This window comes from Marmota monax, unplaced genomic scaffold (assembly GCF_021218885.2).
Source record: "Marmota monax isolate L192 unplaced genomic scaffold, Marmota_monax_Labrador192_F-V1.1 WCK01_AAM20220418_F8-fsc00204, whole genome shotgun sequence".
NCBI classification, from domain to species: domain Eukaryota; kingdom Metazoa; phylum Chordata; class Mammalia; order Rodentia; family Sciuridae; genus Marmota; species Marmota monax.
Window position 1 is genome coordinate 2,689,880 of NW_026695247.1, and position 24,753 is coordinate 2,714,632.

At 50.1% G+C, this 24,753-nt stretch overlaps 1 protein-coding gene across 2 annotated transcripts in view; it reads left to right on the forward strand.

Annotated features, from left to right (window-relative positions):
• Sh3rf3 (SH3 domain containing ring finger 3) overlaps positions 1-24,753 on the forward strand; it is a 340,679-nt gene that overhangs the window by 257,341 nt on the left and 58,585 nt on the right. For both annotated transcript variants that reach the window (XM_046420254.2, XM_046420255.2), the window contains exons 5-7: positions 5,411-5,511; positions 15,688-15,858; positions 20,102-20,343. In XM_046420254.2, coding sequence (XP_046276210.1) covers positions 5,411-5,511; positions 15,688-15,858; positions 20,102-20,343 — 514 coding nt within the window. The remainder of the gene's footprint in view (positions 1-5,410; positions 5,512-15,687; positions 15,859-20,101; positions 20,344-24,753) is intronic.

Below are 24,753 nucleotides of genomic sequence, written 5' to 3' on the forward strand. Positions count from 1 at the left end.
CGTTGGGAAGTCATGACCAGCTCACCACCATTCTTTGGCGTATTTAGTTTTTGTATCCCCCAGGGCAGAGCCCACCTGGTACTGCTGCCACCCAGCAGGACTTCCAAGGCACCCGTACTCTGAGAGCACTGCTGCAGAGTGGTGCCAGGAAGGCACGGCCATGGTGAGCCACTTGGCCCTGCAGAGCATCAGTTTTAGGTCTTCTCCTCCTGACCTTGGGAAAATACACATCCACACGTCCATAATACACCTGTCTGCTCGTGTTCCAATTCTAAGTAAGGTACAATTGTGAAATCCTATGTATTTGTCGTATCAAGTTCCAACTGAGGGCCAGATTTCCAGCAAAACTCCCTTAAGCTGTCATTAGGCTCAGTCAGTGTTTTAGCAGCTGAAGGCCAATACCACCAACGGGGCCCTGTGGCTGCTCCTGCCATGAGTCCTTTAGTCCCCCAAGCTGAGTCCTTCTGAGCCTCCTCACATACGCCCTATGGGGTGCTTCAGGAGGATGCCTGAAAAGATGGGGTCTGTAGCCTCCATGCTGCCGTATTGTGAGACACACTCCGGCAAAATTCACCTTCTCAGCCAAGCTTTCTCCCTGCCCTTCCAGCAGATGAAAATTCATCTCTCTGTCTCTCCTCGACAAATGCATTATTCCTTCTATTGAATTACGTCTTGAATAGCTCAAGGCCACTGGGCACATTGGAAAGGTGGAGATTCACTGGCCAGACTAGGGCAGACTCTGGGCATGCTCTCTGCAGTCCCCACCTCTACACTGGCTGGTGCTCTGCATGTGGAGTACTGGTCTGGCTGTTCTGGAGAAGGACACATGTTAAGGAAGGTGTCATGGGACTGGTTTGGGTCAGTTATCCTGTGTATCTGTTCCTCCTGCTGCCCACCTGACTGTCTTGCCACTGTGCACCGCCACCTGGGCCTGACCACACGAATGCCAGCCCTCTCGATAATGCTGCAGCCTCACCCCTGGCCCTTCCCATCAGCTCCCAGCATCACCCACAAAGATGGCACATGTGGACGCAGGAAGGCATGGACTCACTACCAACTGCAGCTTGCTTTGTAAACAGACCTCAACAACTTAACCCTGTAAGTTTATATTAATGTGAATGTACAGAAAACCATTGTCACTTCATACTAAGTGACATAAAATTTGGACATATGAACTTTGGTTTTTCTCATACCAGGGATTGATCCCGGGGGTGCTTAACCACTAAACCACATCCCCAGCCCTTTTTTATATTTTATTTTGAGACAGGGTCTCACTAAGTTGTTTAGGGCCTCACTAAGTTGCTGAGGCTGGCTTTGAACTTGTGATCCTCCTGCCTCAGCCTCCTGAGCTGCTGGGATTACAGGTGTGCACCATTGCATCTGACTAAACTTTTAAGAAATTAATAAAATTCTTCCAAATCCCAACTCCCACAAAGCCCAGTGTTATCACTTGATATGTAAATTTCCAGATTTTGCCAGAAAATATACATACATTTTTTATAGCGATGAGGTAATCCTCCATATCCACTTCTCTGACCTCCTTTTCCATTTCATGCACTCCACCCCACCCCCTCGGCCCGTCTCTGTAGATTCTAGCATGGCATGGTGTCCTGAGTTGTCATCGGCCATTCGGCTTTCTACTGTGGGACATTTGAGTTCTAGTCGCTTGATTTGTTCACACTATAAATAGTTATGCAGTGAAGTCCTTGTCCGCATTTCTATTCTGACTTTTCCGATTATTTTAGGATTCATTCTTGATAGGAAACTGCTAGGTCGACAGGATTTTTTCCCCTTTTCTCTCTCTCTCTCTCTCTCTCTCTCTCTCTCTCTCTCTCTCTCTCTCCCACTTGAAAAGAGAGAAGCCCAGATAACTAGGATTTAGAGCCGACTATGTGGGAGCCACTCTGGCACACAGAGTGAAGGGGTTACTGCACATGGCAAAAGGGACCAGGATGCTGAGATGGGGAGATGATCCCGGGTGAGCCGGGTGGGCCCAGTGTAATCCCAAGGTCCTGTAGGAGGGAGGGGCATCAAAGTCAAAGAAGGTAGTGATATGATGGAGGCATGGATTATGGATCTGGGTGGGAGGGTGAGATGCTGCTGACTCTGAGGGTGTAGGGAGGGGCCACAGCTGAGGAACACCGGTGGCTCCAGAAGCTGAAAAGACTAGAAATTCGGACCTCCCTAGAGCCTTCAGGAGGAGCATGGCCTCCGTGATACCTTGACTTTAGGACTTGTAACTTTGAGGACTCTAAGACAGCAAATCTGTGTTGTTGTAACCACTACGATGGAGTAGCAGGTGCTCAGTGGGATCCTGCACCAGCCTGCAGGAGTTCCAGTCTGGCCTTGGCTGCTCGCTGGCTGTGTGAATGTGAGCCATCCACCTGACTTCTCTGTGCCTCAGTTTCCTCATTTTGTAAAGTGGAGATTTAAAAATACCCATTTATGGGCTGGGGATGTGGCTCAGGCAGTGGCGCGCTCGCCTGGCATGCGTGGGGCGCTGGGTTCGATCCTCAGCACCACATAAAATAAAATAAAGATGTTGTGTCCACCGAAAACCGAAAAATATATATTAAAAAATTCTCTCTCTCTTCTCTCTCTCTTTAAAAAAACATACCCATTTATAAGTTTCTGGTGGGGATAATACGCATTCCCAGGCCATGTTTGGCCCCTAGCATGAGGGCTGCTAGTGCTCAGAGCACCCTTGCCCTTTCCTGCTCCATTGCTCCCTGTCCCTGATCCTGGCTGAGCTTCCTGATGGGTCCCCCATGAGGCAGTAGGTCTGAGCCCATGGCTACCTTTTCACTGCTTTCCTAAATGAGAGGGCAGTGTGGAAACAGAGGACCCCAGGATCTGTTGACAGGAAGGAATGTCCCCCAACTTCTGGCCCAGCCCCCACATAGCCTTTCCATGCCCAGAGGCCCCAGGGGTGAGATCTGTGTGGAGGCTGCCTTGGGAAACCCAGCCTTCTCTTTGTCAGGGGGCTTCTTAAAAATTTATGGGTCCCCTCCCAAGTGTCAGAATCGGAAAGGCAAGTAAGTGCTTGGGTGCAAGGAAGCTGCGTCTCTCGGTGGTGTGGTCTCACTGCCCGAATCTCCGCTGTTTAGACGGGAAGGAGGAATGGCTCCTAACTTGGTGGAGATGGCATGTGTGCTGTGGCCATGGAGCGCATCCGCTGGGCAAGGTCAGAATTCATCCGAGAGTCTGTGAGCAGCACCTCGTTGGTCCCTCCCAGCTAAGAAGTGGGGGGTGAGTCCATTGAGGTGCAGGGAGCTTTCCAGGGGGCTCTTTCCTCTCATCTCTGTGACCTCTGTTTCTAGTGACCTCTGTCCACCTGAGGATACACAATCCGAGACACACGTGGGCAACTCCCACACCCACCTGCTTTCTGCCAAGGTGCCAGTCTGGCCCACAGACACCTGGCTCCAGGGTCTGTCGGGATTCCTCTTCTGTTCCTTTCCGGGGCCCCAGAAGGGAGTAGATGCTGTCAGCCTCGATGCTGGACATGGATCTTCACTCTCCCCAGGCACCCTGAAACCACCTCTCTGTTGTTTCCTGGGGCTTCCATAAACTGGGTGGCTCCAATAACAGAAAATCACTCTCTCAGAGTTCTGAAGCCAGAAATCCAAAATGAGGCTGTCAGCAGAGTTGGTTCCCCCCAGAGGTCGAGGAGGAATGTATCCCGTGCCTCTCTCCTCTCCTCTAGAGGCTGCCAGGAGTCCTTGTCCTTCCTTGACTTGTAGACACCTGGCTCCAGGCTCTGCCTTCGTGGCCCAAGACTTTCCCTCCCCTCTGTCTCTATTCTCTCTTTCTACGTCGTATTAGGGCACTGGTCGCTGGATCTGGGGGCCCATTCTAATCAAAGGCACTGTTTTCTCTGTATTCCTACCCTGGCTGCAACAGACCTTTATTCCAAATTAGGTCATGTTCACAGGTGCCAGGTAAGGACTTGGACCTATCTTTTGGGGGACGGAGGCACAATCTAACCCATATGCCTCCTAATACCTTTGAAGAAGAGGACAAGACAGCTATCCCATGGAGGATGGGAGCAGTATAGTAGGCTAGGTAGCAAGGGGACTTGGGGACAACACTGGCCCTCATGGGCCGAGTCTAAAGATTCCCCCCCCCCCCAGGCAGGAATTTCCTTGACATTCAGGTTCCTTATGCCACCCTTAACCCCATAGTGACCATAGATCACAGCACACACTTGATGCCTAGAGGGTACCACCTTGAACTAGACCTTTCCTCAGTTCATGTCCTGCATAAAGAACCCTTGAAGAGCCCTGCAGGGTCTTGGGAGCAGGTGCCGTGCTCTGTAAACCTTGGCCACCCTGTAGCCTGCCACTGTCCACTAATAGAGACTGACTTTCTTTTAATCTTCAGCTTCCTACAGTGCCATTTTGAAATAAGCTCATGTTTTGCAGTATGAAAGGTTTTGTCTGAATTTTAACAGATACAAGAATAATTAGTTCAAATTCTAAGAATAAAGACAGGACCCAGTTATTCCACTCCTCAGTATATATGTCCAAAGGACTTAAAGTCAGCATACTACAGTGACAAAGCCACACCAATGTTCATAAACAGTTCGATTCACAATAACTAAGCTTTGGAACCAATCTAGATGCCCTTCAACAGATGAATGGATAAAGAAAATGTGGTATATTATACACAGTGAAATATTACTCAGCCATTAAGAAGAATGAAATTATGGCACTTTCCAATAAATGAATGAAACTGGAGACTATCATGCTAAGTGAAATTAACCAATCCCCCCCAAACAAAGGCTGAATATTCTCTGTTATGTGCAGATGCTAATACACAATAAGGAGGGTTGAGGAGGGAAGAATAGAAATTCATTGGATTAGACAAAGGGGAATGAAGGGAAGGGAGTGGGGGACGAGAATAGGAAAGACAGTAGAATGAATCGGACATCACTTTCCTATGTTCAAAGATGAACACACCACCAGTGTACCTCCACATCATGTTCAAACCCAAGAATGGGAAGTCATACTCCATGTAGGTAAATATGTCACAATACACTCTACTGTCTTTTATATCTGAAAACAACAATAAAAAATCATGATAGTAAAAAACAAACAAAAACGAATAAAGCCAGGCCTCCTGAGATGCCCTTCTCCTGTGCTGACCATGGTGTACTGCTCAGAAGAGGCTCTTTGAACAAGATACCTTAGGACAGGTGTGCCAGGCCACCATGCTCCCTCCCTTGGGTGAAAACAACATTATTCGCAGCCCAGGTGAGCACAGCCTGAGAATTTGGGAGGAGAGAAAGAAGTTCAGGCAGCTGAGATGAGAGCACCTGGCTGCCTATGCCAGCCTGACCAGTGCTCCCCCCCCGCCCCTTGGCCGGGATCTCCCCCCTTCACTCCTGTCTCCTCTTGTCTGTTTTCAGGACTCTTCCTCAGCTGGACCCATCCCAACGGCTGTCCCACGAACCGCTGCAGTGGCTGGAGAGCAGGGCACATCTCCCAAAGTCCAGCTGCCACTCAACGTGTGAGCTGCCCCTTGTGTTCCCCCCACCCCACGTCCTTGGTCCCCCTGCATGCTAGCATTCACGCATGTAGTTTCTATAGGGTTTTTCAATTGCGTGCACCCGATAACACGGCCTGAAGGTCGGTATGGGGAACAGATGTCTAGCAGGGTATTTTAATATCGTTGTCCCAAGGTCAGTTACAAATATGGGACCACACTGGTACTGGTCAATCAGGAAACGAGCAGACACAGCACTTCCCTCCCTTCATTTCCCTTCAGGGAGGGAAGGGGGAGGAAGTGGCAGGAGTAGCTGGTGGCCTCGGGAGCTCAGGGGCAGCAGCTAGTTAGCGACTACTCAGACGTGTGAGTATTTATCCACCCTGAGTGCCATCCCAGTGTGGGCCAGCTGCACACCAGCCCCAAATATAACCCACTGAATCACTGCTAGGAAGTGAGACACTTGTCTTGTTTAGAAAAATCTGCTCCGTTAAATTACAGCTTTCTCTACGTGCAGTTTAAAATTCCCCATCTACGTAGGGTTCTGAAGAATTAGGCAGCCTTCTGCTCTTTCATTTACCGATGAGCTCAGTCTCTTGAGTGGATTTTAAGGTGGAGTGTATGAATTGGGCAAAAAAAAATGTCAAGGACAGAAAGTTCCAGCAATCCAGGGATTGTCAGAGGGACACTCAGAACCTGTGTGGTTGCAGAATGGAGTGTATTTCAGAAAAGTCAAAAATGTGGCTTTGGAGAAAGCGCCATGCCAGTCTTCAAAGGTTTCCTAGAAGTAGCTTAACGGTCCTGGTACACTTTCACCTAGCTGGTTAGACCAAGTTGACGTGTCAGCCTTCGGCCAGTGGTGGCGAGGAATGTGACCAAGTACCCTTCCTAGTGGTCCCATGAGTACTGAGAGCAGATACCTACTACAGGGGCGTGATTGATCCTTATCTAATCCTTATCCTGCCTGCTGAGAACTGACTCAATGGAAAATTTGAAGTTTGTCCACTTTTCACCTAGCTTCTCCAGGGGAACAGATAGTCAGCTACATTACAGATGTCTTTATGTTGAAATTCAAATTTTCACCAACACTGGACAGAAGACACACCCAACCCCAACCAAACCTGGATCAAAGTTTTTGAGCCAACTGAGGATGTAGTTCAGTGTTAGAGTGCTTGCCCCTAACATTTGCAAAGCCCTAGATTCCATCCTCAGCACTGAGGAAAGGGAAAGGAAGGGAAGAACATTCCAGAAATTTCCTAGTGGCAAAATTCAAATTTGTTCTGCACCAGGAACTACACTGAACCCAAGTGCATGAAGTGATTTATAGACATTGTATTCATTAATATCATTCTACAGAAGTGATTTTAAAGTCTACAGGAGGACATGCATAGGTTGAACATGCAAATACAGCACCATTCTATATAAGGGAATTGAACACTTGCTGATTAAGGAGGATTATGGCATCCTTGGGGCTCCTAGAACCAAATCACCTTAGATACTGGGGGTGTCAGCAGTGTTTTCTGATCATGCTCCCAGATCCACTCATGCAGTTTCACCCCAGCCAGGGCCTGAGGAGGCTCTTGGGGAAGTTGGGATAATAGGTTGGCTCCTCCTGAAGAACTGGATGCAGGACGTCATCCCTGAAGAAGACCCACGTCCACAGGATATGGCTCTGATGCCAGGGTAATGAGACTGTTCATGTTGAGTCCCCACAACTAGCTGAATGCCTGTTGTTCCCTGAGATTCAAAGGCACCCCCTTCCTGGGTACAGAGGAGCTCCACTCCCACATGTCAGGTTAGTCACCGAGAAAGCTGCTTTGTCTTTGAGACCCAAGTTGGGAACATGCTGGACACCCTCTGGAGGCATCAACTGTGGACACACTGTGTTCTGGATGCCTCTTCGCTTTGGTGCCGAGCATAGAGGGTCTTCTTCCTCCCTGGCCCACTCTGCCATGGGGACGTGCGTCCAGACTTCTGTTCTCTCCTGCCTTGTCTCACCCCTAGAGTGTAGGTGTCTCTAGCTTGAGACATCTATCTGGGTAGCAGAAAGGGAGACTCCCGTTAGATATTGTTTTTCTCGGGTAGGACGGTGACATGGTGGTCATCTACACAGCCAATGAACCACAGTGGGCATGGCCTGTGGCTGGCCATGGCAAGCTCCGTGTGTGGGTCCTTGGATGTCTGTGTGAGCAGCAGGCCCAGGCTGGGGAATATCCTACACATTGCCACAATATGCGTGGTCCATTGTGTAAACGTGAGCACTGAAAGCACATTTCTGTGTTTTTCCTGGGGAAAGATCGATCAGATGGACCTTGTCAGTTTATCGAGTCAGACTAGCCTGATCACTTGGCCATCTTCTTTAGTTCCAAGAGGTCTCATGAGTACTGAGAGCGGATACCTAGCACAGGGACATGGTTGATCCTTATCTAATCACTCTTCCCAAAACAGAATCTGTAAATCATATTCAAAAGAATGGACGGCAACATGAGATGAGCTCCTGTTGAGCTCACGTTCAGCAGTGTGCGGGGGGGTCTGCAAGGCTGATCTGATGGCCTTGGGACTCCGATACCACAGGGACCAGTAATGCGACAACTCCAGGGGACCCTCATTCATAATCCTCATTACTGCCTGACTTTGACTTCCACAGCCAAGTCCTGTGCCCTGAAACCCAACCCCTGATTGGCTTCCTAGGCCTTTTGGTTGGTGACAGGATTTTGCCCTTAGCCCCTTCTTCTTGCACATAAAAGGTTTCCATGTCACTGGTTTCCTGAGGGTTCCATTGCCCTGGCAAACAGAAAGGGGAACTGACTATGCCCACCCAGGACATGGAGATACCACTCCTCTGTGGAGATGTTGACCCACTCCCATGCCCTCTCTTTCCACTGTGCTGTGCTGGTAATTCTCTCTGGCTCTGGGGCTTCTCTGCTAGATACCTGCTGGGATTCCTGCAGGCCAGATATGTGAGCATCTGAAGGTCAGAGATGACCTCTCTGGAGGGTCTGAGGTTGGTAAGGACATTTGTGAGTGGGGCACCTCTGATGCTGGATTCGATTCCCTCCGCTTCTCTATGGGCATCTTAGTCATGAAGGACCAAGGAGTTAGGGAGAGAGCAGAGCAGAGGAATCCCCCATGGCTGAGTAGCTCTGACACGAGATGGGGAAGAGAGTGGCAGAGCTACACGATGCCCGTCTAGCACCCCGAGCAGTGTCAGAGTCTCGTGTGATTGATGCTGGTCATCAGGTGCTGCAGCAGGAGGAACAGCATAGTCCTCAGATAACAAACTGGGTGTGGCATCAGACCTGCCTTCAGGAGGATCCCAGCCTTCCTCAGTGCTGGCTCGTGTGCCTATGCACCGCAGGCAACCCTAACTCCTGGACATTAGAGCCATGCTCTGAGACTGGACATCGGCTTACCATGGGAGAAGGAACTTCCAGTCACCTGTCAGGAAAGCCCAGCACTGCCTACAGCAGCTGGCTCCCCAGATGCCACTAGGCATCATGAACTGGGGCGGCAGAGGGAGGGGTTGGCCTGCAGACCGGGAAAGGGAAGACCAGGAGAAGCAGCAGCCGGCAATGCCAGGTGGAGACTGGGTCCTTGACTCTGTGGTCAATGCTGGTCAGATGAGACAGGCTGTGTGTGGTGAGCAGGGGCCACCTGGCCACCATCTTTCCTGATGATCAAAGGCCTCCAAATCACCCTTAAGAACAGTGTGGGCCCCATATTCTGGGATATTGGGCGAGGACTGGTGACCAAGCCAGGCCCAAATCAAGAAGGGGTCTTCCATCACAAACTCGTGGAACAGGCCAGCTCTGCCCTGCCGTGGAGTGGATCAGTGTGAGGTCAGTGCAGTGGGACACAGGGAACTGAGTCTGCTCAGGCTGAGGCGGGCAGCAGCAAGGCCGGGGTCACTGCCCTGGAAGTGTCTGGAGGCCAGCCATCCGCACACCAGTCCCAGCCTCCAGGTCAGCCCTTATGAGCGCCAGTGGCTCCTGCCCTTGGAGTTAAGAAGATGCAGTCGAGTGTGAACAAGGGGAGGAGCCCGAGAACTGGTGCCTCCCGCAGGTGGGGGAGGGGGAGAGATACGAGAGGAAGGAGCAGAGATGACCTGGAGAGAATCCTCTAGGAGGAGCAGGGAAGATCTTTCACTTAGTTAGGAGAAATGTGAGCAAGCCACCATCCAGAGGAGGAAGGGTGTGAAACACTCTAAGGCACTAAGATGCAGTGGGAGATGGAAATCTGCAGGCTGTTACAGCCAGGGAAGATCCTGCTATAGGTAGAAGTAACATGGGTGACAAAGGACGTGGACACAGACGTTGCACCATGCCACACCAAATCACCACGGCTGCCAGCCTGTCCAGCCTGTGTACTGCCCCTAGGCTCCAGACACAGGGGCCTGGGATGACACCTGACTGTGGGCTCAGCTGGGCACCTGCAGGGCTGCTCCTGCCCACAGGAGAGGTGTATTTTCCTCAGCCACCTGCTCGCAAGAGGAGTCCTTTTTGAAATGACACAAAACCCCACCCAGGTATAGAGTTGTGGTGAAGAACTCCAAAAGATCATACATTTGCCTTTAAAAAAGTATTTTTAGTACTCTCACGTCTGCGTGAGAGTCTGCAGAGGTGATCTCTGAGCATGGTAGGCAGACCGGCTGACCTGGATGTGTTAGGGAGACCACGTGAGCTCTCTGTGGAGGCCTGGCCTGAGCTTCCAAGGTCTTTTGAAGTGAGTGGGAGAGTGGGAGACAGGAAAGTGAGAACCATGCCACCCACCGGTGCACCTTCCTCTTCCCCATTCCATCCTAGGCCTGGGCACGTGTGCCCACGGGGACCCACTCAGCACACTGAGCTCCATGCGTATTGCCCAGCTCAGCCAAGGAGCATCCACACATGCAGGGCAGGGCAGCTGAGGGACAGATAAGGAGTGATGCCTCTGTGGCTGTCACTTAGAACTGGGAAACAGCCAGTGCAGGAGACAGGCTGCTGAGATCCCCAGGGACTGATGGCAGCAGGTGGAGAGAGGCCCCGAGGGCCGTGCTCAGAGTACAAACCACTCTTCCAGCGTGGCCCACCGGATGCATTCTCTTGAGTCACTCAGAAGGGAAAGCAGATGCAGCGTGACACATTCCCCACTCGGGCCAGCGCCCCACCCCGGAGGAGCCGCGTGCCAGATACACAGATGCCACGCACAGGAAAACCACCCGGCAGATCCATCTGCTTTTGGTTTCACCACTGAGGCACCCAAAGGGGGAAAAATGGAGGAGGAGGAGAGATTTTTTTAAGGTGAAGTCAGGCTTATTTACATTCTAGTTTCCCCAGCAACGTACACCTAGAGGCTGAATTGGAATTGTGAGACCAAAAGGATTACTCATCGGACAGACATGATTTAACATAAAGACAAAAAGACCAAGGACATTAGTGCCCTGGTGCAGATTGGTGCAGACCTCTCTGTGTGGCAGCCTGTTCTCAGAGGGAGGGCACAGCCAGCCATGTCCCTGGGCTATGCCGACAGCATCTGAGCGGCAGACCTGGCCCTGCCTGGGAATCTGTGGGAACATGGACAGGTTCTCCATGTTTCCAAGCCTCAGTTTCCTCAACTGTGAAACCTCAGGGTCCATGTGGACCTTGGATGAGACCATGTGACTAGCACATGGCAGACGTCAGGGCCTGTCCTTCTCCGCTTGCCCTGCCTCACTTGGTGGCCCTGTGGTGGGCACGCAGCTCTGTGTGGCTGACACCTTTTAAATAAGGCCTCGGGGAAAGTTATCTGGTGACAGTGCTTTGAGAAGAAAGGGGCATATCAGCCCTCAGGGCGATGGCACCTGGAAAGGACTTGGCTCCCTGTGGGCATTAGCACCCCAGGGCTGTCTGCATCACTGAGCATCTCATAGACACCCCAGCTTCCTACTGCTAAGAAGCTGGTCGTCCTGTGCAAAGAGGCTTAATTCAGCACAACATCCCAGCCTATCTTTATGCAAACGCAAAGGATGCATCTCTCAGCAGATTCGGAAGTAAGGGAAGGGTGCATACAGCTGGCGTCCCCGCTCCGTGGAGGTGTGCCCAACATATTTGGTACATGGTGGACAAATCTGGTGGTGGGTGGATGCCGAGTCAAGTTCATCTTTATTTTCCATTTCCCTTCCTTTACTGTTTCATTAAGAACCATGTCTGGTGTTCATTTAAAATAAAAATGGAAGTTTGAAGAAGGTTCCCTTTTGAGCTGGAACCTTTATAGACAGGACCAAGGTCAGCAGGTGGCTGCCCACGCTTGACACCTTCTCCAGTTTAAAGGTATGAACGTGACTTGTAGCTTCCGACATAAAGAATTTTCATTTTTATTTTGATGGGGAAGAGTGGAAACTCCCCTTCTATTGCTGAAATGTAATCACAAAGTCCTTGTCCCATTAATGACATAGGGATCCTAAAATACTGAGGAAAAGATCATCATTTCGTTCCCAAATGGTAATTAACCTTCAGTTATTTGATGGCTGTTCCTCCAGGATCACAAACGTGACTGTCAAACAGTTCAAATGGTTTGTGGAGTATTTATCACAGCTGCCAACACTTGCTGTTTGAAATCTGGAGTGTGAACTCCCAGCTGAGGAAGTTGGATGCTAATGGATACAGCTCACTGAGCCCAGGTGTGGGCAGGTGCCTTCCCAGCCTCTCGGGCTGCTAGGCCCTGCCCTCTTTCTGGGCAGTTCCATACTTGGCAGATGACTGGAGGGGGCTCCCTCCTGCTGTAGGAAACAACAAAAAGATTCAGAGCAAGTCTCCTTGTTTATAGCTCTGCACTCACACATATATGCACATATCCATCACCAATACCACACACACACACACACACACACACACACATGCACATGCACACATGCACACACACAGCACTCTTGCACTTAGTTGCAAAGCCTAGGCCCCTGATTTATTTTTCTCTCAACAAATATTTATTGAGAATCTACCTTGTGCCTGAGAGTGAAGAGAGAGCATTGAACCATCAGATAGAAATCCCACTCTCATAGAGCATACACTAAGGGGGCAAGAGAGGAGACCTGCAGGAGACCTGCAAAGGTCCTGAGGCAGGAGCCTGTTCCATGTTTTCAGGAAACACTTTGGAGTAATGCTTGCCCAAGCAGGATTTGCTGGTTCTCTTCCTCTAGGCCCTTTTGAGCTGGGACCTTTGTAGATAGGACCAAGGTCACCAAGTGGCTGCCCATGCTGGGATCCTGCTAGGAAGAGGTCTCTGTCCCAAGAGAACACAGCTGCTCAGAATCCCTCAGACCCCTACAGGTGTGCTGGTTTGGAATATGAGAGAGGAAGAAATAATTTATTTTACTTATTTATTTTTGGTGCCAGGGACTGAACCCAAGGCTGCTTAACCACTGAGCCACATCCCCAGCCAGCCCTTTTTATTTTGAGACAAACAGGGTCTTGCTAAGTTGCTTAGGGCCTCGCTAAGTTGTTGAGCCTGGCTTTGAACTTGCATTCCTCCTACTCAGCCTTCTGAGTCTCTGGGATCACAGGAACACGCCACTGTGCCTGGCTATGAGGAAGGGAGAAACCCCTCATACTCTGGTTCAAGAGGTTGCCCTGCCTTGGAGCCTCTGCATGCGGAAAGGGCCATTTGGAAGAGCGTTCTTCATAAAGCAGAGCTCCTGGTCCTGGCAGGAGCTGCTGCCCTGTGGGTGTATTCTGTGAGCTGGGATGATCCCTGAGACACTTGTTCCCTTACATGTTCGGTGATCCGAGGCCACACGTGCAGGATGCTGCACAATGACATAGGTATGTAGCCAGATGGGACACCTGCAGAGTACTGCTCCAGGACAGGGAGTGTGGCCCTGGTGGCCCATGTTTCCCGTAGATGTGTCCAACAGCCAGCGGCAGCTCAGAGAGAAAGGGACTTGGCTGCAGCCTGGAGCTCACGGATCCTAGTCTCTGGCAGGTGACAGGCCCCAGGCCCCCGCTCAGCTCTGTGTCCACTGGGTCCTGCACAGCACTAGGAGGGAGAAGAATAGAAGTGGGTCCCAAGCCTTGGGTAACAGGTTGTGGAGGGTGTTCTGGGTCCTGATCCCCGCAGGCAGCCGATGGAACCCCCAGGCCGCTTTCTGAGCAAAGTCAGCTTGGGGTCCCTCCCCCCATGACCACAGACAGACACATAGTTACTTGGTGAGGTCTGAGTCACACTTTGACCCATACATGCCTCAGAAGCCATCACCTGGCTTGGCGGCCTGCTCATAGTCACAGTCAGATTGTTCTGACATCACAGAAGGACGAAGGAGACAAACCTAAGCAGGATTTATGCTTCAATTATATTTCCTTGAGAACAGGCACACAACATCGTGTATCATTTTTATCGGTTCCCCTGATCCCGGCCATCTCGGCTCCCTTCCTCCTCCCTCTACCTCAGCCCCAGCTCTGTGGATTCACCCACGCCCTGGCCCCCATCTGAGGCTCCCCGCTACAGTGTGCCTGCTGCGCACGGGTTTGGCTGTGTCAATTCAGACCTCACGTGACTTTTCTGTCTGTGGTATTTCCTCCGAGGCCACGAGAGAGTATGATGACGGCCTAGATTCTCTATCTGTCACCTGGGCATAGCACTGACAATGGGAATCTATAGACCGACCCACCAGCAGGAGGGAGGGGTCCTCTCCCGATGGCTCTGTTTATCCTCAGGAAGCCCAGAGCGTTCCTAATTGTCAGTGTTCATCTTTTTGAACCAGGAAAGAAGAACATGCAAACCGTGTCCCATCCCAAGGAGTGTCCCTAAGGGAAGGGACTATAAACCAAGGAAGTAAGCGATCTCACCGAGTGGAAGCAGAGGTCTTTGTGTGTAGGATTCAGATGTTGGAAAGGGGTGGCAGACTGGTTTTTTAAGACAAAGAAGTCTTTAGTCTTGATGGAGCTCTTCATCCCTCAGGGCCTCCTTCTTGAACCCTAGTAAGCTGTGCCTCATCTCTGTTTTCACCTCCTATGACTGCACCGCCCCGAGCCAGAGAGTGCTGCAGGGTGTCTGTGAGCCCCTCAGTTTCAGAGCCCTTCTCCTGCACAAGCCACCAGGAACCCACAGTCACATGCCCACCAAGCAGACCGTCTTGGAGCAAGATCCAGAAAAGGACCCTTATTTTAAAAATATATATATATATTTTGATGGTGCCGGGGATTGAACCCATGGCCTTGTGCATGCAAGGCAAGCACTCTACCAACTGAGCTATATCCCCAGCCCTGAAATTTATTTTTCATCTCCTACTGAACTGAGGCCCCCCTCCCACTTTCCTAGGTGAATCTTATAAGATAATTATAAGGCAAATAATTATCTGACACAGTTTGCTCCATCAGTCCAAAACCAGCGATTCCCCCAAACCTGAAGAAGCGGAGTACTTTTGCAAGTTTATGTATTCCTTCCAAGCACCTGTGAGGTTGTATCAAATTATCTTCGGGATGTCACAAAACCGGTTTTCCCTAAGGCCATGGCTAACTTGTAGGCACAGCTTCCAAACTTCAGGTCAAAATTTTAACCACTAAGTCTGTTCAGCCTCATCTGCAAATCAGATTTAAAAGAAAAGCGTAAGCCAAAAAAAAAAAAAATCAGTCATGGTACAAATATTGCAAGGAAATATGTGACCAAGAATTCCCTAACTAGACCTCCCTTGTTTTTAAAAGGACTGAGCTCTCTTCCAGCTCAGGTTGATTGGATAAGCCAGGCAGGTAAGCCAGGCCTGAAGCTAACTTAGCTCATACTTGGTTTCCCTAAGGTTTTCTTACTCGGAGCATCAGACTCTAAGCTAAACATAAAGAATAGAAGAAGATTGTGGAGTCCAGAGAGAGGGCCTCAGAATCCAGTTCTGAGGTGTCCTTCATCGCCTTGGAGTCACTTTGCCTCAGTGGGCACAATGAAGGGATCCCCCCCTTCCCCTTCCCACACACAGCTCCTGGGCCTACTTCTTCAGCCAGCCAGGGCAGCCCTGTGGCTCTCTGGGACTCAAGGCACGAGGAGCACACCTGGCCTCCTCCTGCCTGCCTCTCAGGTTCGTGGGGAGGAGTGACTCGGTGAGTGGTGTGAGCCCATTGTCAACTGTAGAGTCCCACAGGCATCAGCTCCTCTCAGGTTGGATCCATCTGAAGATGAACTTCATGTGCCTGTGACCAGCTGCCATCCACCACACCCTGGAAAGGCATCCGCTGACCCTTGTCCTTGTCTTCTGTCCAGGTATCTGGCGCTCTATGCCTATAAGCCCCAGAAGAATGACGAGTTGGAGCTGCGCAAGGGGGAGATGTACCGGGTGCTTGAGAAGTGCCAGGACGGCTGGTTCAAGGGGGCGTCACTGAGGACTGGGGTCTCTGGGGTGTTTCCTGGAAACTATGTGACACCAGTCTCCAGGTGAGGGTCCAGCAGCCTGGGCAAGAAGGGTGCAAGGTTCACATTCTCCTAATGCTGTGGCAACTGCTGGGGACCACACTGTGGCCTGGGTCCCCCTGAAAACAGTCTAGAGGCAGTGAGGGCACTCAGCTGTTCTTGCAGCTCCAGCATCTGAGCTGGGTTTGCTTGGCTTTCCAGTGGACCCTGGCCACCAGGGGGACCTAAAAGGGAGAAGGAGGAGCTGGAGTCAAGGGCACAAAAGCAACTAAGCAGGGAGAGGAAACTCTCCAAGTGCAAGGTCGCGTGTGTGTGTGTGTGTGTGTGTGTATTTGTGTGTGAGGACCCTGTGTGCAGGCATTGTATATACAGTGAGTACAGCTTGTGTACATTAGTGTGTCACGTGTATGCGCTGTGTGTGTAATGATGTGTATAGTATGAGTAGTGTGTGTTCCAGTGTACACGTTTATGTGCACTGTGTGTACCACATTAGTGTGCATCCATATGTGTGCAATGTGTGTAGTGCATGTGTTTAGCAAATGCATGTGTGTATACAGTGGGTGTTCATGTTACCTGTGTATGCCTGTGCCTGTGCATGTGCTGTAAGTACAGTGTGTGCACACGCATGTGTACAGGGTCTGCATGAATGGTCAGTGTGATGCGTATATGTGTATGTGTGCACTTGTATAACACTGAGTATCATGTGTGCACATATATGCAGTGCATGTGTGGGGCGAGTCATCACTCATGGGATCTATCATACAGAATACACATACACATTTATGAAAAGGCAGAGTGATGTGTTCCCCAAAGTAACAAATGTTATTGAGTGGAAGAATTGTGGGTGATTTAAAATTTTTTCTTCCTTGTGCCTTCCAGTGTTTTACAAATTCTGTGTTATTCAACTTTTATAAAATAGAAAAAGTCACTTTAAAAATTCACTATAGAGGTAATCCCGAGTTGTCTGAGAATTTTCCACTGAGCTGAGGTTTGCGGCTCAGTTCTATTCCAGTTGGTTCTGTGCCCCGCGGCGACATAGCCCTATGTGGACGCTGCAGGATGGGCAAAGAAATTGAAGACATAGCCCTTGGGTTTTGACAGTCTATAGGAGAGGACTACAGGAAAAAAAAATGATTGTACCTATCCCTGGCATTGATTGCCAGACTGAGTCACCCCTGTCAGAGTGGCTTCAGAAGGCCAAGGGGACACACATGCAGAGTTGCCTCTAGTGGCTTAGGTTAGTAGGGATCCTGGTGCCCAGTGGAGACCTGTGGAAGACAGTGCATCCCAAGGCCCCGAAGGTTTGCAGGGAAAGGAAGGTGAGCAGCAAGAAGTGCTCCACTCAGGTGACCCTCGCAGGGAAAAGAATGAGCAGCATACTGAAGAGGGACTTCAGAAAAGCCCTCTGCCCTAAGTGCATCCTTCTAAGAGGAGGGATGGCTGCTTAGGGTGTAAGCTCCCCATGGACTCCTTGGGGCTTCCTTATGGGTTCGGGCAGCTTGCTCTGTGCTTGCAGCCAGGGCTTCTCTTCAACAGGGAAATCTAGTCTGCAGTTTCCATTATAGCCTTCCCATGCGTGCTCATCCTGCAGCTGCACTTAGGGTTGAAGCCTCGAGTGCTTTGAGGGACCACCAGTGGGTGTGATGCAAGTCATCAGTACCTGGGCCCTCATTGTCTACCCCTCCCCATCAGTGTTGAGGTTCCCCCAAGCATCTTGGCCTTATTTGCTCTTCCATACATGGCCCTTACACAATGCAGACATAGTCCTCTGTCTGAATTCCTCAGGTGGGGAGGGAGTGGGCGCTGGCAGCCAGGGTTGCCTCCATACACCGCCTCAAATCTGGAATGCCTTCCCAACTCTTCCCACTACCCAGATAAACCTGATCTGTCCTTCAGGAGCACAGTCCTAAGTCCAGTTGCTAAGGAAAACCTCCTCTTCCCCAAGTCACATGGTCAGAATGGATGGCTCTACCTACCACATCGTCCTAATGGACCTGTCTGTGAGTACTGCTCATTGTGGGTCATCAAAGTTGTGCAGAGCCTTCAGTCCCTAGGCATAGCAACCATCTCTATCTGTGCATTATAAGCTCCTTGTATACTCTTTGCATATACTAGGTGCTCAATAAATGTACATTAAGTAAATAAGTGAAAACTGGTAGCTCTGATAAAAAACTTATTCCAAGGACTGTCTTCCCACAGTGCCAGGCACTTTGTTATGGGGACATCCTCTGGTTAATGAAACTGGAACCATTTGGGTGACCTGAGCCACCTTGCTCAACTCTAGCTTGGGCAAAATCATCAGTTACTCACTTCCCTTGAACTTTCTTGATCTTTATCCAGGTACAAAGCAGCCCAGAGCCATGGACATCATTAAACAGAAGTCCCTCCAGCTCTAAACCTGGTAACTGTGATAATAAGAGGTCACTCCCTGGAGTCTTCTCCTGTCTCTCAGAGAAGGAATCATCAGGAGCCCCTCAGTCATTATATCACAGGCTCAGACTTCCCCTGTGGGATCCATACCTCACCACAGAGCAGAAAAGCTTGCCTCTTGATTCTGTGACTCTGCTCCCAGGAATTATACCTTCTCTGATCCTCACTGTTCTTTAGAAAAATTGTCAAAACCACTCAGCAAGAGCTGGGGTTGTGGCTCAGTGGGAGAGTGCTCACCCAGCATGCATGAGGCACTGGGTTTGATCCTCAGCACCAGATAAATGTAAAATAAATATATTGTGTCCACCTACAACTAAAATAAATAAACAAACAAACAAATAAATAAATACTCAGCAGAAACTTGATACCTTATCAGGACAGAGGTCAGAGAGACAGGTGAAGGCCCAGCCCTCTATGCACGCAGACCAGGATCTACTCTTCAGCACCTGCCCCAGCCATCCTAAAGTGCTCTGGGCTTGAGACTCTGACATTTACAAGTGATTTGCAGCTTTGCAACTGTGGAGGAGATTCAGAGTTCATTCAAAAAGGTGGGGACCCCAGGGTGCATGAGACTCTGCACTAAGGAGATAAGAGCTGGAGGATGCATTGCCATCCCGCTGCCAGAGCAGAGGGAGGGGTTTACCTTGCCACTAAAGATGTGTTTGCATTAGCCACCTTCACCCCTGTGACATGACCTTGCCAGTATGAAAGCCCAGGCTATTTTGTTTTTAAAGACTAAATGTGAAATAAGTGATTTATAAACTCATGGGTTGCACTGGCTGTCAGGGCTGCAAGGCAGAGGTGAGTTTCAAAGTAGCTCTGAGGCTGAGGAAGGATCACACTGCCCTGTGGCTCCTTTCCAGGTGACACCTTTTCTGGGAGGCTCTTCTCCTACAGCTGCTCTGCAGAAGCACTTCCTGAGTGCTGTGGGGGCTCTCCTCCAGTGAAGGTCCCAGCCTGGTAATACCATGCCATGGGGAGATGAGCCAGGACCCAGGAGAGGTAGAGGGCTTGGCAGAACCTGTCTTCTTCCACTGTGGCTTCTGCTGTCTCAGAAGTGAGACAGAGACCCTGAAGGAACAGGAACACAAGTTCACCCAGCTTCTGGGCAAACTGAAGACTTTCTGGTTCCCATGAAACAAAATCCAGAGAACGTTTTAAGCCCCCAAATTCTGCGGTATCCCACACTCCCAGAGCCAGGGCACGAACAGAAAGTAAATACATGCAGAGAAAAAGGGTTCAAAGCCTTGTTTCCAAAGTCACCCTGCTCCTCTTATGTGAAGTGGTTTCAACTGGAAGCTGCCGGGTGAAAGGACATCTATTTTTGGTATGAAGCTGCAAGTTCCCTGACATCCTCAGAAGAAATCATGTTGCCTGTGCCCTTTCCCATCAGCCAGCAGAAACATGATGGTGCCATGCCCAGAGAAGCTGGCATCATGTCCTCACCACGTGCCAGATGTGTCACAGCTTTGTGAGATGCGACTTAGTCATCCACTTTTTCTGGTTGTGTTTGGAGACACACAGCTGTTTGTTAGAAGGAACCAAGGCAGTCGCTCTGGTGCTAAATATGTGATCTGGATCATTCCTCTGTTCCTTAGGGTTCTTTTGCGATTTATTGAGTATTCACCTTGGGAGCTGGCTCCATGGAGATGTTATAAAGGGTGCTCTTGTTAAATCTGACCTCTGGGCATCCTTCAACTAAAGCAATGTCCTGCCATTGAATTAGGACTTTCCTGGAGCACTTCCCCTTCTTTTAGAACCTGTAAGTAAGGGCCACTGGCAAAGGCTTGATTTCATCTGAGCCTTCTCACTGACTTGATTCTGCTTGTTTCTTTAGGGTTCCTGGAGGAGGGGCTGGGCCACCCCGAAATAATGTGCTTGGAGGATCTCCATTGGCCAAAGGGATGACCACCACCATGCATCCTGGTGGTGGAAGTCTGAGCAGCCCAGCCACTGCCACCAGGCCGGCCCTGTCCCTCACCACACCACAGCACCTGGCAGGCTCCCCACCGACAGGCAGCTGTCTGCGGCATGCAGCTCAGCCGGCTGCCAGCCAGGCCCGGGCCACCATCCCAACAGGTATGGACACAGACTCCCAGGCTCTCACCTTGCTGGGAAATTGACAGGAGAGCTTTCTGGAACACAAAGCATGAGACCACATTTTGGCCCAGGTCTCGGGTAAAGAACAGTGTGTGTGTGTCGGGGGGTGGGGTTATTATTTCTCGTCACAATCTTGAAGTCTGCTGATCTCCAGGAAGTACACTTATCGTGTTACCCCATCCTGGCAGCTGAAATGGATCAAAGAATTTACAAATATTTACACATTTTTGCTATGGCAAGAGGACTGTAGGGACTAATAAGATCAACATGGGTGACGCCTCCCCAGCGAGGCAGTTATGGGTTGGTCACGGAGGTCCCCAGTTGCTAGACCCTTCAGCGTTCCTCAGCGTGGCAGCGGCTCACAGGACAGGGCTGGTGATAGGCACAGGTCATGGGGTCCCTTCTGAAATTTTTTGAGGCTGGAAGGGATGGTGGTCCTTGGCTCATCACCTTTATGGCAGCGTTGACAGTCAGTAGGCTGACAGAACTTTAGGAAAAACCAGTTTGGCCCCAGGACAGTATACAATGAAAAGAAATCATGGAGCGGCCCTTGAAGGCATCAAGAAGGCAAGCACATATTTCTTAGAAGCTTAGCATCGGGCTAGTAAGAACGATCAAAGCTTGACTTAAAGAACGCCTCCCGGGAGCCCACACCCCGTGACCTTCCAAAACCAGTGACACTGTCCTAAAGGTGAAAGTAACCCAGGACAGGGTGTGTAACCCAGAATTTCTCTTCTCACCCCATCTCTACCATCTCAGAAGTGGAACTCAGAGGGCAAAAAAATGAAAGTTCTTTCTAGCAGTAAATTGCAGTACTTTGGAGACTAGTCAGCCAGGACCGAACCTATTCAGAGCACTCCAGAAGGCAGTGTCCTGAGTGAGAAGTCAAGGCAGAGCCTCACATAGCAGAGGTGACATTTTCTCCTGAGTCACAGCTGATGGGACAAGGGGGTGGGAGTATTCAAAGCTCATTGTCCTCTTGCCCGTTCCATTGGTCCTTCTGAAACTGAAGAAGGTAGCCTGCCTGCACACGCGCACGCTGATGCGATTCAGGCTTACATGGGAAAAGCAGCATTCTAGTGAGCGCTTGCAGGATCCTGAATTTAACGTGGACTGCTTTGAGAGCTTTGCAGTTCAGTCCACTACAGTCAGTGTTCCTGCCAACTGACAGGATGTCCTCCCTGCTCTCAGTCTTTTGTATCAGGGAAGCAGGGAGCACCGGGGAGGGAGGGGATGTGTGGGGCCTTAGGGGAAGGAAATGGTAGAGAAGGCTCCTCAGAAGAAGACTTTCCTTACCCACAGTGTGGCTCCCAGTGGTTTCAGGTACCCACCGTCAACAAAAAAGGGCAAAGGCATTTCAATCAGGATTTTTTGACAGAGGGTGAGAGACCACATTCACAAAACTATTTTATAATAGTATATTATTATGACTGTTCTATTATCATTTACTGTTGTTTGAAACTATGCCAAATTTGTAAATTAAACTTTATCATAAATAGGTATGAACAGGAAGAAAAGGTTTCTAGATGGTTTGGTACTATCTGTGGTTCGAGGCATCCAGTGGAGATCTTGGGACAGACCCTCACTGAAACAGAGGCCTAGCTGAAGGCCTCAGTTTGGCCAGCAGACAGACAGACCTATGCTCAAGTGCCAGGGTTGCTGTTATTGCTGCGATCTCAGTTTCCCCCTTCTGTGAAATAGGTGTATAAGCAGCCTTCACCTCCCAGGAGGTTTGTGTGAGGGCTACCTAGCATGGCACCTAGTATGTACTCAGCCCATGGTGGCTATTTTTATTCCGTTAGAGAATAATAATATTCAATGTATGAGAAGTTTAAAAAGTAAATAGGAATTGTTACCAAAGATTCTCAAGGGTTGCAATTTCCCTTAAAGGCAGTGAGGACCCTCTGAGGGATTTTAAGCCAGGGGGATAAGACTATCACAGACCTCCAGGGCACAGGGGAGAGAAGAGCATGGGGCAGTCTGGCCTGAGTCAGGAGCCAGCTGGAGAGAGTGAGAGGTGGCAAGGAGCCTGACCAGGCAAGGGGCACAGGGTGATGAATCATCCCAGAGACAGAGTGACTACGACTATGTGTGGAGGTGCTCAAGGTGATCTGAGGACCCAAGCCCAGTCCATGTAGTAATAGCATATTCTGGCCTGGAAGATTCCAGAAGGGAATTGGTTTATGGTGAAAGATGAGGGACCAGGTTTAGCCATGTGGTTTCAAGAAGTGTAGTGGGTTGCCTTGGGCTCCTGGCTGATTTGAGACCACCTCCCTCCCTATGGGCTCAGCCACCATGGTAGAAGGCAGCCCTGCACCTGCAGCTTACCCTGAAGAGCCACATCACTCTCCTCTGGGAGTTGATGCTTCTGCAGGTGTTTCCATTCGGAAGAATAGACATGGGGTGCCATGTGGATCCCTTCTGGGGGTAAAGAAAAACCACCTAATTTTTCAGGAGCAGCCAGGGTGGACTTTCGGTGCCTGGTGTCCAGTATCTTCAGTGAGTGAGAGAGTTTAGGTGCCTGGTGCTCAGCATCATCTACGGATGCAGGGAGGAATTCTGATAGATTTTTGGTGGCTGGTGTCCAACCTCATACTGGGTGGTGTCCAGCAGAGGTGGAGTTGGCACCAAGGAAGTCTCACAGGTGGTCTGAGTACCGCACTGGCTGTAGAGCCTCCGTGACCAACTCTATCAAGCCAGAGATCCTACAGTGCCCACTAGTCTTTTCTATATATCTTTTTTTAAAAAACTTTATCAACTCAAAATATGACCTGTATTTTTGCAACCCTAGACTGTGGAGCCCCGGGAAAGAAGTACTTGTCTCTGTACCTCAAGTTCTCTGTAGCAGATAATATTGTCTGGTCCTAGACCCCTCACCTCCAGCCCCTGACCCCTTGTCTGATTAGTCACATGTATGCCGTGGTTTAAATTGATCTGCTAGTGTTCCTTGGTACCCTCCTCCAGTTTGGGGTACAGCTATTGTGATAGTCAGCAATTAAATCACCTTCAGCAAAGCTTCCAGACTGCTCAGAGCATGCCAAAATGCTGGCCTCTATGGCTCCTGGAGCACTGGGCAAGACCAGGGGCAGCGAATGGCCCAGGCCAGGTTCCTTCTGATTATAAACATCACGTCCAGTCATCCCCCAGCATGCCATACCAATGGCTAAGCAGAGCTGTTCCTCCTGGTGAGTGAGCACCCTGGCACAGCAGCCTTGGATTATCTGCCCCCAAAATAGCCAGCATAATGGCCTTTCTATGCCAAGCCTTGCTTAGAAACTTTCCCAATTCAAAAAGATAATGGAGCCCTGCCAGTCATTTCTCCCTCTATGCAATAACAAGCAGTATCAAAAGAAATCGGCTCAGGGCAGCACAACACTGTGTCGTGTCTCCGTCGTCCATCACCATAGTAACCACGATGGTGTGACAAGCATTCTCTTGCATCGGTTTAATTTTACATACAGACAGAGTGAGGCACAAGATGGCTAAACTGCTCCCCTTGTGCATCCCAGCCTCACGCCTGTCCCCGTGCCGTCGCTGTCACGGCCAGGTAAGAGAGTGGCTCCTGCAGAGGCGTATCAGTAAATTAAATGCCGCTGAATTCCCACAGCATTTTCCACTTCATTCTGCATTTAGAGAGCGAGAAAACACGGTTGACAGTACAAGTAATGGATTGTTCGCTGCAGTAATTGCCCATTTCAGCAGACCCCAGCCTTGGCAGTCGGGAGGCGTTTCAACAATGTTCTCATCTCCAGCCAAAGGCAGGCGGTTTGACAAAGGCTTAATTGCATCGGCCGTAGCATCCAATATGATTTGTTCTACTTGATTAATGTCACTCCCCTTCTCAAGGGCAGCACACCCCCTGCAAAGTGCCCCCGTTGCTTAGATGCTCACATCAGTAGGGGCAAGTGCTCCTGCAGCCACTTAGTTATCCCCCAAAACAGCACCCCAAAGAAGAGCTAGATTCACAGTGCTCTGAGAGAGTCTGGGGTTACAGAGAAAACCAGACAGACCCAATTAGGAAAAAAAAAGACAAAGAAACAAATTCCTAAAATAGAATTTGATAAGTGCTGTGGTGGAGGCACAGGCAGGGTATGAAGAAAGCATGGAGGAGAAAGAGTTCACTGAGATGGGGGAGGAAAGTGGCCAAGAGGATGGGAAGAGGTGTACAAAAGGTTTTCAAGAGGAGATGATAACGCCTGGAATCTCAAAGGGTGACTGGGCAAAGTAGGGAGGGTATCGGAGGCAGAGGAGCCAGCAAAGGCAAAGACATGGCAGTGAGAAAGACTATAGTCCCTACCGTTGATTTAGTTTGATGTGGAAGAAGTAGTCCAGTATGCTGGTGACCATTTTTCTGCAGAGATCGGCTTTACTTTTAATCTAGAAGATGGA